The following is a 14,898-nucleotide window of genomic DNA, read 5'->3' as shown; positions in this document are numbered from 1 at the left end:
GGGTCGCTATGAGTCAGAAATGACTCGACGGCACCTAACACCATCAACAACCATTACTGTTGATGGCAAATTCCTTTGGCATCAGGATTGGAGGAAGACTCATTAACAACTGTGATATGCAGATAATACAACTTTGCTTGCTGAAAGTGAGGATGACTTGAAGCACTTACTGATGAAGTTTAAAGATTCCAATCTTTAAAGTCTTTACACTCTGCAGTATGGATTACATCTTAACAAAAGTAAAATGAGAATCCTCACAACTGGACCAATAAGCAGCATCACAATAAATAGAGAAAAGATTGAAGTTGTGAAAGGTTTCATATTACTTGGCTCCACAATCAACACCAATAGAAGCAGCAGTCAAGACATCCGATTACATATTGCAGTGGACAAATCTGCTGCTTAAGACTTCTTTAAAGTGCTGAAGAGCAAAGATGTCTCTTTGAAGACTAAGGTGCACCTAACCCAAGTTGTGTTATTTTCAGTGGCCTCATATGCATGTGAAAGCTGGACAATGAATAAGGAAGACCAAAGAAGAATTGATGCTTTTGAGTTGTGGTGTTGGGAAAGAATACTGAAAATACACAGACTGCAAAAAGAACTAACAAATCTGTCCTGGAGGAAGTGCAACCAAAATGCTTTTTGGAGGGGAGAATGGCCAGACTTCGTCTCACCTACTTTGGTCGTGTTGTCAGAAGGGACCATTCCCTGAAGAACAATATGCTTGGTAAAGTGGAGGGTCAAAGAAAAAAGGGAAGGCCTTCAATGAGATCTATTGACTCATTGATTACTGGCTGCAATGATGGGCTCAAGTATAGCAGGGATTGTGAGGTAGGCACAAGACTGGAGAGTGAGTTGTTCTGTTGTACATAGGGTCACTATGAGTTGGAACTGACTCGATGGCACCTAACAACATAAACAACTATATACTGTGGAGTCATATATTTCTCTTTTCAATTCTGTTAAAGTATAATTTATGTATTTTAGGGTTCTTTCATTGGGTGCATACATATTTATTATGGTTATGTCTTCTCGTTCCATTGATCATTTCATTGTTATATAGTGTCCTTTCTTATCTCTTATCATCATTTTTGTCTTAAAGTCAATTTTATCCAAAATAAATATTGCCATTCCTGCTCTTTTTTTTTTAATTAAAATTTGCTTCCTACATCTTTTTTAAACCTTTTATTTTTAGTCTATTTTTCTCTTTGTGTCTAAGGTGATTCTCTTGTAGTCAGTATATTGATGGGTTATGTTTTCTTATCCAGTCTGCAATTCTCTGTCTCTTGAATGGTGCTTTTAATCTATTTACATTCACTGTAATTATCGACAAGTATGAATTTGTTGCTGTCATTTGTTAAGTTTTTTTTTTTCCCTAGTGTTGCTGATTTCTAAGTTCCATATCATCTTCTGTGCTGAGCCCATTATGTTTATGAATCATGTTATCATTTCCTTCTTTGCTGTTATTTTAGTGTTTGCTAAATATTTGTGCTTGTCCTCTTTTTCATTTTGATGATAAGGTTTATTATTTTTCCTTGAGGTTACCCTGTGATTTATAATTTTCTTCCCAAGTTTAGAACAGTCTGTTCTGTCTTGCAATTGTCTTGACTTCCTAACCATCAATAAGTTCTGTAACGACACTATTTTTTCCCTCTTTTTTGGTTTGTAGTTGTCCTCATTTGACAATTGATGTCTCTGGTTTTCTGTTTACATTCTTGTAAGCTTATTTTACTTTGGCTCCTTCCATACTGGCTTGCTTTTTGGGTTATGTTATCATATATGTTAATGATCAGTTGTTGTTTGCTACTGTTGGTTTTCTGTCCAAAGGACTTCCTTTAGCATCTCTTGTAAGATTGGTCTGGTTTTAATTCCCTTAATTTCTGCTTACCTGGGAAAGTCTTAATTTCACCATCATATTTGAGGGACAGTTTTGTTGAGTATATAATTCTTGGTTGGACATTTTTTTCTTTCAGGGTTTTATATATACCATCCCACTGCCTTCTTCCTTGCATGGTTTCTGCCAAGAAATTAGAGATTACTCTCCATAGTTGCACTTTGTAGGTAACTTTTTGTTTCCCATGCTGCTTTCAGAATTCTTTCTTTGTCTTTGGTTCTGATAAGTTTGACGATGGTATGTCTTGGTGATTTTCTTGTGGAGTCTATCCTGTTTGGGGTTCATTGGACTTCTTGAATGGATATATCCTTGTCTTTCATCATATCAGAGTAATTCACCTCCAACAAATCTTCAACAATTTTCTCTATGGTTTTATTTGTCTCTTGTTGTTCTAGAATACTGATTAGTCATAGGTCATTCCTCTTGATGATATGCCACATAAATCATAGACTTTCTTCATTTTGTTTTGATCTTTTTTCTAATTGATCCCTTACCAAAGTAGTATTGAGGTATTTATCTTCAGTCTCACTAATTCTGTTTTCCATTGATTTGATTCTACTCCTTTGCCCATTCAATGTGTTATCTATTTCTGAAATTTTAGGATTAATCTTCTGGATTTCTATCTGTAGAGTTTGTATCATTTCTAATTTTTCATTTATTTTATCATTTTGTTCTTGTATTATCTTCCCAAATTGTTCTGAGATCTTTAACTTCCTTATATCACAAATACCATCTCTCTGAAAAGGATAAAATTCACACAATACCAGGGATTAGGATTTGGACATGTCTTTCTGGGGCCACCATTAACACTATGAGGGCAGTAGTTATTCTGTGGTAGAATTTGTACCTTCCATGTGGGAGACCCAAGTGTGATTCCTGGCTACTACTCCTCAAGTGCAGTCACTACTTGTGTGTCACTGGAGGCTTGTGTGTTGTTGTGATGCTGAACACATTTTAGCAGCACTTCCAGATTAAGGTACACTAGGAAGAAAGGCCCAGCAATATACTTATAAAAAATCATCCAGTGAAAACCTTATAGATTCACAATAGTCCGATCCCATTGTGCATGGGGTCTCCATGATTTGGGGACCAATTTGACAGCAGCTAACAACAATTAACATTAAACCCTACAAAGGAGGGTCTTAATAGTTTTCAAATCATCAAAGTAATTTGTACTACTCCTTTCAATCTGCCTCTTTCTGTCTTCCAATTAGAGATACTATGTGGCAAGCTCTCGGCAGATTCGGCGGTTAGCAGGAGCATCCCGCTCTCCTGTCATTTCCCACTTTAGTGAGACTTTATCAGGAGTGTCCACAATCAGAGCATTTGGACATGAACAGAGGTTCATCCAACAAAACAAAGAGGTGGTGAATGAGAACTTAGTCTGTTTCTACAATAACGTAATTTCAAACAGGTAAGACGGGCAGTCACATCAGTACACCTAGAGCAAGCCCAGTCTCTTCTTAAATATCTTTTCCCTGACTTCTAAGTATAAGAGGTGTTTTGAAATAGCATTTAATTAAAAAATAAATATATAAGGCCTTAATTATTTTCTAGTACTTAATATGTACCAAAACAAAACAAAACAAAACAAAAACCTCAACACCATTGAGTTGATTCAACTCATAGCGATCCCTCCTTGGGTTTCTATAAAGGTAGATTGCCCAATATTCCTTCTGAGGAGTGGCTGGTGGGTTTGAACTGCCAGCCTTCTGGTTGACAGTCAAATGCCTTAGCCACTACACCACCAGAACTCAAATTTTAATAATTATATAATATTTTGAATTTGAAGTCATAATTTCATATAAAGGAGGAAGAGTAACCATTAAATATATTAGTAATTAAGCATATTTCAATGTCTACAGGCCAATTTAATCATATTAAACAAGTGTATGTAATTGGAGTATAATTTATTTTCCAATAGGTTTTTTAAATTTCAGTGCATAATTTTAGCTAATGTTCTTTTATTTTGCTTTTTAATTGTAATTAAATTATAAGTAAAAACTCTGTAAAAGTAAAATGCATTTTTTATGCAGAGAATCTTTTATTCCACATTGAGACAATCTTGTGTTTGATGAAGTTCCAAGTAAGGGTGACAATAAAGAAAGTGCTGTCAATGTATACTTGGCAATTCCCTGAAGAGCATCTACTAAGTGCATCAAAACCTCTGTACCTCAGTTACTTAGGAATGCATTCCATTTATTACAGGTGGCTGTCTTTTAGACTTGAATTCCTTGGCAACATAATGGTATTCTTTGCTGCACTGCTGGCTGTGCTGGCTGGCAATTCCATAGATTCAGCAATAGTTGGTTTGTCCATATCCTATGCCTTAAATGTAAGTAATAATGCTTTTGTGGTACATGGTATGTTTATACTCCAATTAATTAAAACTCTTCTCCTGTGCCAGTCTGAATTATAGATTGTATTCACTAAGTAAGTAGAGACAAAGCTGGATTACTCTAGAGGCTCGTTTCTTTCTCTCTTATAATAGCTGCTGGAAGTTGGCTCAGCAGTTCTGAACACACAGAAAGAACAGTCTGATACCCAAGGCTAAGCAATGATGACCAGGAATTTTCTGCTGTTACATAGTTACTCTGAAGTTCCCTGGTCCCCAGTCCCTAGACACATAGATGTTAAAGGGCTAGGGGCCCTCTCCACTGTGGCATGGCCATCTAGCTCTGCCCAGCCTAAGCATAAAGATAATGGGAGCTCTGGGGAGAGTATACAGTCTGCTTCATCTCTGCTTATAAGTTTTTCCCTTATTACCTCTATTTTATATTTACACTGCAAGGCCCTAGGGGTATGTGTGTTTTTATGAGCCCTTTGTACAATATCAAGTTCCTTAAACTGCTTAATGCAATTCCACATGACCTAACAATTGTTTTAGAAGATAAGTCTAGATGATTTTGATGTCTTATCTTAATCCATTATCCAATACACTTGAGGCTAGCTGTATTTCAGAATTCAGAGCTTCAGCTCTTAGAAATATGATGCGGATACATCTGTAAGGTGTGAGGCAGTCCCCTGTAAAAAAAAAATCATTACTGTTTCTGCAGTGCAGTGTGTGAATATGCATGCTAAATGGGTTAAATAAACACTTTAAAGAGCCTCATGCCTTTTAAAGTCAGGTTGGCCACCAAGTAAGTTGGTACCAAACATGAACAACTTTGCACTATCAGAGCTTTCTGGTTTTCAGAATTACATTTGAAGTGGCAATATTTTTGGCATATGTACATTTGGGGGTAGGGTGAGAAGAAAGAAGAGTTTAAAGGAAAGTTACAAGAGGAGTCAGAAATTTAGGAGACTCTTACTTCTGATGGATGATAGTGGAGAACACCAAATGTAATGCTATTTGTACACTATTTTTTTTTCTTATTTAGATGTACATTTCTTTAGCAATAGGCCATCCACTTTGGTATTCACCATTTCTTACACCAAGTATCGAGTCCTTTAAAATATGTTTGAATTATATTTATTCTATCTACTTCCAAATAATTCCATTGTTTATAATATTAATGAGTTCACTGTGCTTACATACTTATATGTGCGTGCATATGTTAATGTACTTCTAAGTTTGTCTAATAATTAAAAGGGATAAAATCCTGAAAACCTTGAATAATAAAATAAAATATCATTAATATTATGTAAAAGACTAAAAAATATACATTATGTGCTCATGCTTTATTTGTTTCTTTATTTGCTTTTCCCAAGATTACTCAGTCTCTGAATTTTTGGGTAAGAAAAGCATGTGAAATTGAAACCAATGCAGTTTCTATTGAAAGAGTTTGTGAATATGAAAATATGGATAAGGAGGTAAGCATTCCTAACTAACCAATAAGTGGACATAAGATTAAAATATTTGAATGTACCTTGAATTGACATGAATTTTAAACAAAAGTTGCATTTCTAAATTTATGTTATCATATGCAGTATAAAATGCATTCTATTTTATATACCACTAAAATAGGGGGTGGGGGGGAAGACACTGCCAATTAAATTAAGACACTCCATAAATTGTAAGACACATCCTTATTTCAGTGATATTATAAAAATAAAATATAATAACCTATCATTAAAAGGCACAGTGATTTGTCCTCTGTGGCTGTAGGGTAAAATATGCAACCTATGTTTATAACTTTGTCGGGATTGTATATTAAGGAAAGTGTCTTTATAGACATCTCATAATTATTTAGAGTCTGATTGCACAATTTTTAAATTAACTACACACTTAATACTTTCATATTCAGTTCCATTATCTCATCATTAGCATGTCTGTGGATGGGAAGTAGGAGGAGAATAAATTACTCTGTTTTGTTTCCTTTAATTAACTGCAATTTGGGAGGTAGAAGAATTAGACTATTGATGGAGTACAATATATCAATTATCTAAACACTTTACTCACCTAGATTGCTTCTGCCTCCCACCTCCTTGAGTTAACAGGGCAGATGGCAAAGGTTACTTGAACTATTTCACTTTCTATACCTTCTTCAATTCAACTATGAAGGTATCTAAATATTTATGAAACATTCCTCTTTCATATCTCTGAGGATGAATGTCCCTGTTCCAAGTAAAAAGTTAACAACTTCACTTGTATTCTTAATAGAACCTCTTCATTTTCTCTCTAAGTCTTTATTCTATTTACCCCTTCCTACATCTTAACCCCCAACTCCTTGCTTCCCTCAGGCTATTAGTATGCTCAGTTATTTTCTATGTCCTCAAAATCCTCCTTGGATTTGAATCCTTCTCTAGATTTTGCCTTGCCTTTTCAGACAAATGTCATGAAAGTTTAGTCAACCATCACAATCTCCAGTTCCCACTATTTAATTTGCCCAGATTATTGCTCTTCTGGTTACCTAGTATAGCTCTGACAAGATTATACCATAAATGGGATGGCCTTAACAAACAGGAGTTTATTCCCTTACAGTTTGAAAGCTTTAAGTCTGAGTTCAAAGTCCCAGGCTCTAGGGGCTAGGTGAAAGCCCCTCAATCTTAGGGTCCAGTTCTGCCTCCTGCTCCCAGCCCACTGGAGCTGGAGGCTTTTCTTCACTCAGTTGCTGGCTGCTGAGGCTGACAAATGCAAGGTTGACAAAGGAAAAGGCACAGTCCCGATGTTACCAAACCACATGGCAGGCCATTAATTCAAGTCCATTAAAAGTCTCAAGATTGTCATAGCATGGGCAGGCTGCTGAACAACGACTCACTTACATGCAAGGTTCAAGCGTGCCATAAGCTAGAGACCATCCGCAAAGATGTTTCTTATATAGTGGAAGCAGACCACATCCCTAAAGCAGTTACTCAACTGCTCCAATAGATTCCACCATGGAGTTAATCACCAATTTTACCATGGGGAATACTATATCCAGCTGCCCGGCCATTCACCCAGGCCCAACCAAGTTGACACACACACTTAACTACCACAATTGCCATCTGAAAAAAACCTTGCTGGCACAATGGTTAAGCACTTGGCTCTTAACTGAAAGGTCAATGTTCAAACCACCAATCACTCTATGGGAGAAAGATGTGGCAATCTGCCTCTGTAAAGCTCACAACCTTGGAAACTATAGAGCAGTTCTTCTCTCTCCTCTAGGGTTTTTAATAACTTAATAGAATACAAGAGGCCTTATCACCTCAAAAAATTACTTCTAAGATTGTCTTATAACTAGATGAGAAGTTTTATGTTGGAAATATTTATAACTATTTTTAGAAATAATAATTATCAATACTGTCTTTCATCATTTATCCCCACTTTTTGTTTAAATGCATGAAAATTAGGGTTGTTTGAGGGGTAGAAGATATTTTTTTATTGTAATTATGGTTCCAAAAATGTTGTTTTGTTTTAAGGCACCCTGGATAATGTCTAGAAGGCCTCCACCACAATGGCCCAGTAAAGGCATAGTAGAGTTTATTAATTATCAGACTCGATATAGAAATGATCTTGGTTTAGCATTACAGGATATCACTTTCCGGACTCATGAGGAAGAGAAGGTACTATATATATTTTATATATTTCACTCTCCCTTTTACCTGAATAAATCATTGTTTAGGTGAAAGTATAATATGGCATTGATATAAAATGACATTTTTATGTGATTTCATATAAAAGTAATAAAAACATGGTTGTTGTGTAAGGAATAAGATTTCCTTCAATAAAGAAAAAAAGTATTTTTTAAGTTGCTCATACATTATTGTGAGAAATGGTTACATAGTGTGTAAGACATTTGACTATTAACCAGAAGGCTGGTGGTTCAAACCCACCAGCCACTCCTCAGAAGAAAGATGGGTCAATCTACTTCTGTAGTGATACTGCCTCGGAAACCCAAGGAGGGGTCACTATGAGTTGAATCCAACTTGACGGCAATGAGTATCAAGTGAATTACAACAATAAGATAATGTTACCTAAAATTCCTAAAATCCAAAGGATGAAATATTTATATAGCCAATAATGTAATTTTTCCAAGACTATTTATTTTAATGTGATAAGGAAGTGGTTGATATGTAATTTAGTAAATAAAAGCTGCCTGCAAAACTTATGATGGTATGGTATGAGTTTTGGGTTTTAAAAAAGTAAGCAGATACACACATAAGGAAAATACTAGAATAATAGTTATAAAACAGTGGTTCTCTTTAAGTGACAGAATTTCAGATGACTTTTATTTTCTTATTACTTTTCTACATTTTCCAAAGTGTTTCACAAAAACACATTCAGCATTTCTCAAACTGAAAAAACTGAAGAAAAAATTGAAGCCTCGAGTTGCAATATTGAGAGATTCTATGGGCAAAATATTGAATGGTGCAGGAAACATCAAGAGAAGATGGCAGGAATACACAGAGTCACTGTACCAAAAAGAACTGATCGATCTTCATCCATTTCAGGAAGTGGCATATGATCTAGAACCAATGGTAATGAAGGAAGAAGTCAAAGCTGCAATGAAAGAACTGGTGAAGAACAAGGCTCCGGGAATTGACGGCATACCGATTGAGATATTTCAACCGACAGATGCCCCATTGGAGGCACTCACTCAGTTATGCCAAGAGATTTGGAAGACAGCTACCTGGCCAACTGACTGCAAGAGATCCATATTTGTGCCCATTCCAAAGAAAGGTGATCCCACAGAATGTAGAAATTATAGAACAATATCATTAATATCACATGCAAGTAAGATCTTACTGAAGATAATTCAGAAATGTTTGCAGCAGTATATTGATACAGAACTTCCAGAGGTTCAAGCCGGATTCAGAAGAGGACGTGGAACAAGGGATATCATAGCTATTGTCAGATGGATTTTGGCTCAAGGCAAAGAATACCAGAAAGATGTTTACTTGTGTTTTATTGACTATGCAAAGGCATTTGATTGTGTGGATCATGACAAATTATGGATAACATTGAGAAGAATGGGAATTCCCGAGCACTTGATTGTACTCATGAGGAATCTGTACCTTGACCAGGAGGCTGTCATTCGAACAGAACAAGGGGACACTACATGGTTTAAACTCAAGAAGGGAGGGCATCAGGGTTGTATTCTTTCTCCACACTTATTCAATCTATATGCTGAGCAAATAATCCGAGAAGCTGGACTATATGAAGAAAAACGTGGTATCAGGATTGAAGGAAGAATCATTAACAACCTGAGATATGCAGACGATACAACTTTGCTTGCTGAAAGTGAGGATGACTTAAGGCACCTACTGATGAAGGTTGAAGAATACAGTCTGCAGTATGGATTACATCTCAACATAAAAAAAAAAAAAATCCTCACAACTGGACCAATGAGCAGCATCACAATAAATGGAGAGAAGATTGAGTTTGTCAAAGAATTCACGTTGCTTGGTTCTACAATCGATGCCAATGGAAGCAGCAGTCAGGACATTAGATGACATGTAGCATTGGGAAAGTCAACTGCGAAGGAACTGTTTCAAGTGCTGAGGAGCAAGGATATCTCCTTGAGGACTAAGGTGCGCCTGACACAAGCCATGATATTTCCAATCACCTGGTATGCATGTGAGAGCTGGACAATGAATAAGGAAGACCGAAGAAGAGTTGATGCTTTTGAGTTGTGGTGCTGGTGAAGAATGCTGAAAGTACCGTGGACTGCTAAAAGAACTAACAGATCTGTCCTGGAGGAAGTGCAGCCAGAATGCTCCTTGGAAGCAAGAATGGCCAGACTTCGTCTCACCTATTTTGGTCATGTTGTAAGAAGGGACAATTCCCTGGAGAAGGATGTCATGCTTGGTAGGGTGGAGGGTCGATGAAAGAGGGGGAGGCCTCAAGGAGATGGATTGATACGGTGGCTGCGATGATGGGCTCAAGTATAGCAGGGATTATGGGGCTGGTGCGGGATTGGGCAGTATTTCGTTCTGCTGTGCATGGGGTCGCTATGGGTCGGAAACGATTCGACGGCACTTAACAACAACAACAACATCCTATGTATCCCTTTCTCAGAGCTCTTTTATAACCCCAAATGTCCACTTTTTGAACCCTCTGAGCCAGGTGCAAGGAGCCCTGGTGGCATAGTGGCTAAGCACTCAGCTGCTAACTGAAAAGTCAGAGGTTCAAACCCACTAGTTGTTATGTGGGAGAAAAATGTGGTAGTCTGTATCCATAAAGATTACAGTTTTGGAAAATCTGTGGGCAGTTTTAGAAACTCTGTGGGCAGTTTTACTCTGACCTGTAGAATTGCTGTGAGTTGGAATTGAATCAATAACAATGAGTTTGGGTTTTTTGGAAGCCATGTCCATAGCAGTAATCTCAGGGATAGAAATCTTTTCAGAATGAATGAAATTATTCTGGAATTTTAATTACCCCAATTCATTCAGCACCCTCGATAGTTTTGATGCAATAGTCCTTTGATATTCCAGGGAAATTTTCAGGCATTCTTTTGGATTTTCTAGCCTCTCTGCCAAAGGGTTCTGGTCCTCTTTCTTTGCTTGCTTGCCTGCTTGTTTTGATGGGAAAGAAGGAAGAGAAAGCTCCCTGATTAAAGTCCTATTAATATCATCGTATTGCTAGTGCCTCTTTTACCTCCACCCTTTGTGGCTAGTCCAGAGATAGTTCATGTATGATTACTCTTTCTGAGGCTGTTGGGGTTATCTTACATGGTAATTTGATTTGTCCCAGCCAAGAGGAAAAACAGATATAAGCCAGAGCCTTTCCAGTGGGTAGACAGTATCTGGGTTGAAGGCTGATACTTAGAAGTCACATTACATCTTCTGGTACAGTCAAAGATTATTCTACTTGACAAAATTAAATTTTACTGACCCAATACCTAACATATTTACTGTTGGTTGCAAAAGTCCCCTTCTCTCACAAAAATTATAGTGGTAACTATTTATAATCATTTAATTACAGATTGGAATTGTGGGAAGGACTGGAGCAGGCAAATCAACACTATCAAATTGCTTGTTTAGAATTATAGAGAGATCAGGAGGCAAGATTATTATTGATGGTATTGACATTTCAACGATTGGACTACATGACCTTCGTGGCAAACTTAATATTATTCCACAGGTAAAGCCTTTGCAGTAGTCTTCCCTAGCTCACTCCAGATGGTCTTCCTCTTATTTTTTAAATTGTTCCTTCTAAGCCTATATATCCATTTTGGATATATTTTTAAATATGTTATGAAAAATTACTGTGTAATTGAATCCTATTAAAGGCTTTACTACAAAGCATTCTTCTTAAGGGCATTTATCTGTTGACATACAAGTACATCTCTTTGAAACTTTCCTTTATAATACTAAGTATAAATACAATTTGAATAAAGTTATTAGAATAAAACACTGATTTTTTGGGAAAAAAAAAATTACTGAGGCTTTTGTTTGGTTAAAGGAGCCCTAGTGGCACAGTGATTAAGCACTAGCCTTCTAACCAAAAGGTTGGTGGTTTGAACCCACCAGTCACTTCACAGGAAAAAGTTGTGCATGTCTGCTCCCATAAATATAAATAGCCTTGGAAACCCTATGAAGTAGTTCTACTCTGTCTTGTAGGGTCAATTGCTGTGAGTGGGAATCCACACAATGGGAATGGGGTTTGCTTAGTTGGTGCTTTACATGTAAGATTTTGACTCTTCTATACTTAAGGAAAAGAGTTCTGGTGGTGCAGTGCCTAAGGCATTTGATTGGTAACCAGAAGATTGATGGTTCAAACCCACCAGCTTCTCTGTGGAAGGAAGACAGGTCAATGTACTCCAGTAAAGATTTATTGCCTTGGAAACCCAATGGGGGTTGCTATGAGTTGGAATTGACTGGATAGTGTGGTTTGGTTTATACATAAGGATATGGACCCTGGTGGCTCCAGTGGTTAAATGCTTGACAGCTAACTGAAAGGTTGGCAGGTGGAACCCACCAGCCATTCTGTGGGAGAAAGATGTGGCATTCTGCTCCTGTAAAGATTATAGACCTGGAAACCTTATGAGGCAGTTATACTCTATCCTAAAGCGTCATTAATGAGTTGGAATTGACTTACCAGCAATGAGTTTTTGGGTGTTGGTGTAGTTGAGGCTTAGGGACATAAAAGGAAAAGGACAATAACTCAGCTAGGTCTTTTTTCTCAAGCCTTTTGATTTGTTCATCTCTGAAATCAAAGAAAATTATCATTAACAAGTATGGAAATTGACTCGAGTATGCCTGTAACATAAAAAAATGACTTATTCAATTGAATTTAAGAGACTTTACCTATTTTCTGAGCATTTGTACAATACCTTTATAATATCTTTTAAAAATACCTCAATACCAAAATCTCTTTGTCATATGGTAAGAATGGCATATACTTGTATTAATGAATTTATTTGAAACAAATTTGAATAAAATCTGGAATTCTAGCAAAGAAAATTTTAGTGGAGAAAAGAGACATTAGTTATTCCTCACATAAATAAACACATGTAGTAGTATATTGTTTCACAAGGCATCTTGTTATAGTAGAAAGAGTATGGAAATAGTCCCCTTTAAATTCTTTTCAAGTGCTTACCTTCTGTGTGGCACAAGATAAGAGCTCTTTGGAATCTCTATCTCAGTGTCTGTTAAATGGAGATATTAATATCTGTCTTTCTGGGTCAGTGTGCTTATTAGTAATATTCAAGACAAACTATATATTATCCACCACTTGTCTGTCACTTTGTTGTAGTGGGGTGGCTTGCACATTGCCATGATGATAGAAGAAATGCCACTGGTATTTCAGATACCAGCAGGGTTACCCATAATGGACAAGTTTCAGTGAGCTTCCAGACTAAGACAGAATATAAAGAAGCATCTTGTGACTTCTTCCTTAAAATAATAATAATAATAATAATGGCTAGTGATATTGATACTAGTTTGATATAATGCCAGAAGATGAGCCCCTCAGGTTGAAAGGCACTCAACATATGACTGGGGAAGGGCAGCCTCCTGAAAGTAGGAGTAAAAGACATGGGTGGAGTAAAGCTTTTGGGACCTTCATTTGCTGATGTGGCATGACTCAAAAGGAGAAGGACCAGCTGCTAACATCCATTTTTCATAATCAAAACAGGAAGATATGAAGTGTGAATCTAGGAAAATTGAAAGTTTTCATAAGTGAAATGGAGCACTTGAAGATAGATATCCTAGGTATTAGTGACCTGAAATGAGCAGATATTGGCCATTTTTAATCAGACAATCATGTGATCTGCTTATGGTGGAAATGACAAATGGATGAAGAACAGTGTCACATTCATTGCCAAAAAGAACATTTCAAGATCTATCCTGAAGTACAATGCCATCAGTGATAGAATAATTTCCATATATCTACAAGAGAGGCCATGTAATGCAACTATTATTCAAATTCACACAAAGAACCACTAAAGCCAAAGATGAAGAAATTGAAGATTTTTAAGAACTTCTGGAGTCTGAAATTGATCACACATGCACTCAAGAGGCATTGATAATTACTTGCATTTGGAATGTGAATTTTAGAACCAAAGAAGAAGGATCAGTAGTTGGAAAATACGGCTTTGTGATAGAAACAATGTTGGAGATTCCATGGTAGAATTTTGTAAGACCAACAACTTATTCATTAGAAATACCTTTTCAACAACATAAACAGTCCCTATATACGTGAACCTCACCAGATGGAATACACAGGAATCAAACTGACTGTATTTGTGAAAAGAAATTATGTTGTTATTAGGTACTGTTGAGTCATTTCCGACTCATAGTGACCCTATGCACAGCAGAATGAAACACTGCCTGATCCCATGCCAGCTCCATGATCCTTGTTATACTTGAGACCATTGTTGAAGCCACCATATCAATCCCATCTCGTTGAAGACCTTCACCTCTTTCGTCGACCCTCCATCTTACCAAGCATGACATCGTTCTCCAGAGAACAGTCCCTTCTGACAACATGACAAAAGTAGGTGAGGCAAAATGTGGCCATTCTTGCTTCCAAGGAGCATTTGGGCTGCTCTTCCTCCAGGACAGATCTGTTAGTTTTTTTAGCAGTCCGTGGTACTTTGAGTATTCTTCACCAGCATCACAACTCAAAAGCATCAACTCTTCTTTGGTCTTCCTTATTCATTGTCCCGTTCTTACATGCATAGAAGGTGATTGAAAATATTATGGCTTGTATCAGGCACAACTTAGTCCTCAAGGAGACATCCTTGCTCCTCAGCACTTGAAAAGAGTTCCTTTGCAGCCGACTTACCCAGTGCTATATACAGGGATTGTCTAATGTCCTGATTGCTGCTTCCATTCTCATTGATTGTAGAACCAAGCAATGTGAATTCTTTGACAAACTCAATCCTTTCTCCATTTATAGTGATGTTGCTTATTGGTCCAGTTGTGAGGATTTTTGTTTTCTTTATATGGAGATGTAATTCATGCTGCAGACTGTATTCTTCAATCTTCATCAGTAAGTGCCTCAAGTCATCCTCACTTTCAGCAAGCAAAGTTGTGTCATCAGTGTATTGCAGGTTGTTAATGATTCTTCCTCCCATCCTGATGCCACATTTTTCTTCATATAGTCCAGCTTCTCGGATTATTTGCTCAGCATATAG

The 14,898-nt window shown here is 37.0% G+C and overlaps 1 protein-coding gene across 1 annotated transcript in view; it reads left to right on the top strand.

The window, feature by feature from the left end:
* The window catches only part of LOC103192009 (multidrug resistance-associated protein 1-like), a 197,748-nt gene that overhangs the window by 172,622 nt on the left and 10,228 nt on the right, over nucleotides 1-14,898 (top strand). The window contains exons 22-26 of the mRNA XM_007934913.1: nucleotides 3,109-3,308; nucleotides 4,103-4,229; nucleotides 5,606-5,707; nucleotides 7,736-7,879; nucleotides 11,241-11,399. Of these exons, the coding sequence (XP_007933104.1) occupies nucleotides 3,109-3,308; nucleotides 4,103-4,229; nucleotides 5,606-5,707; nucleotides 7,736-7,879; nucleotides 11,241-11,399 (732 nt within the window). The remainder of the gene's footprint in view (nucleotides 1-3,108; nucleotides 3,309-4,102; nucleotides 4,230-5,605; nucleotides 5,708-7,735; nucleotides 7,880-11,240; nucleotides 11,400-14,898) is intronic.

The sequence above is a fragment of the Orycteropus afer genome, unplaced genomic scaffold (genome assembly GCF_000298275.1).
Source record: "Orycteropus afer afer isolate SDZICR_OR568_19922 unplaced genomic scaffold, OryAfe1.0 scaffold00022, whole genome shotgun sequence".
Lineage (NCBI taxonomy): Eukaryota > Metazoa > Chordata > Mammalia > Tubulidentata > Orycteropodidae > Orycteropus > Orycteropus afer.
This window is presented reverse-complemented; position numbering and strand designations above follow the sequence as displayed.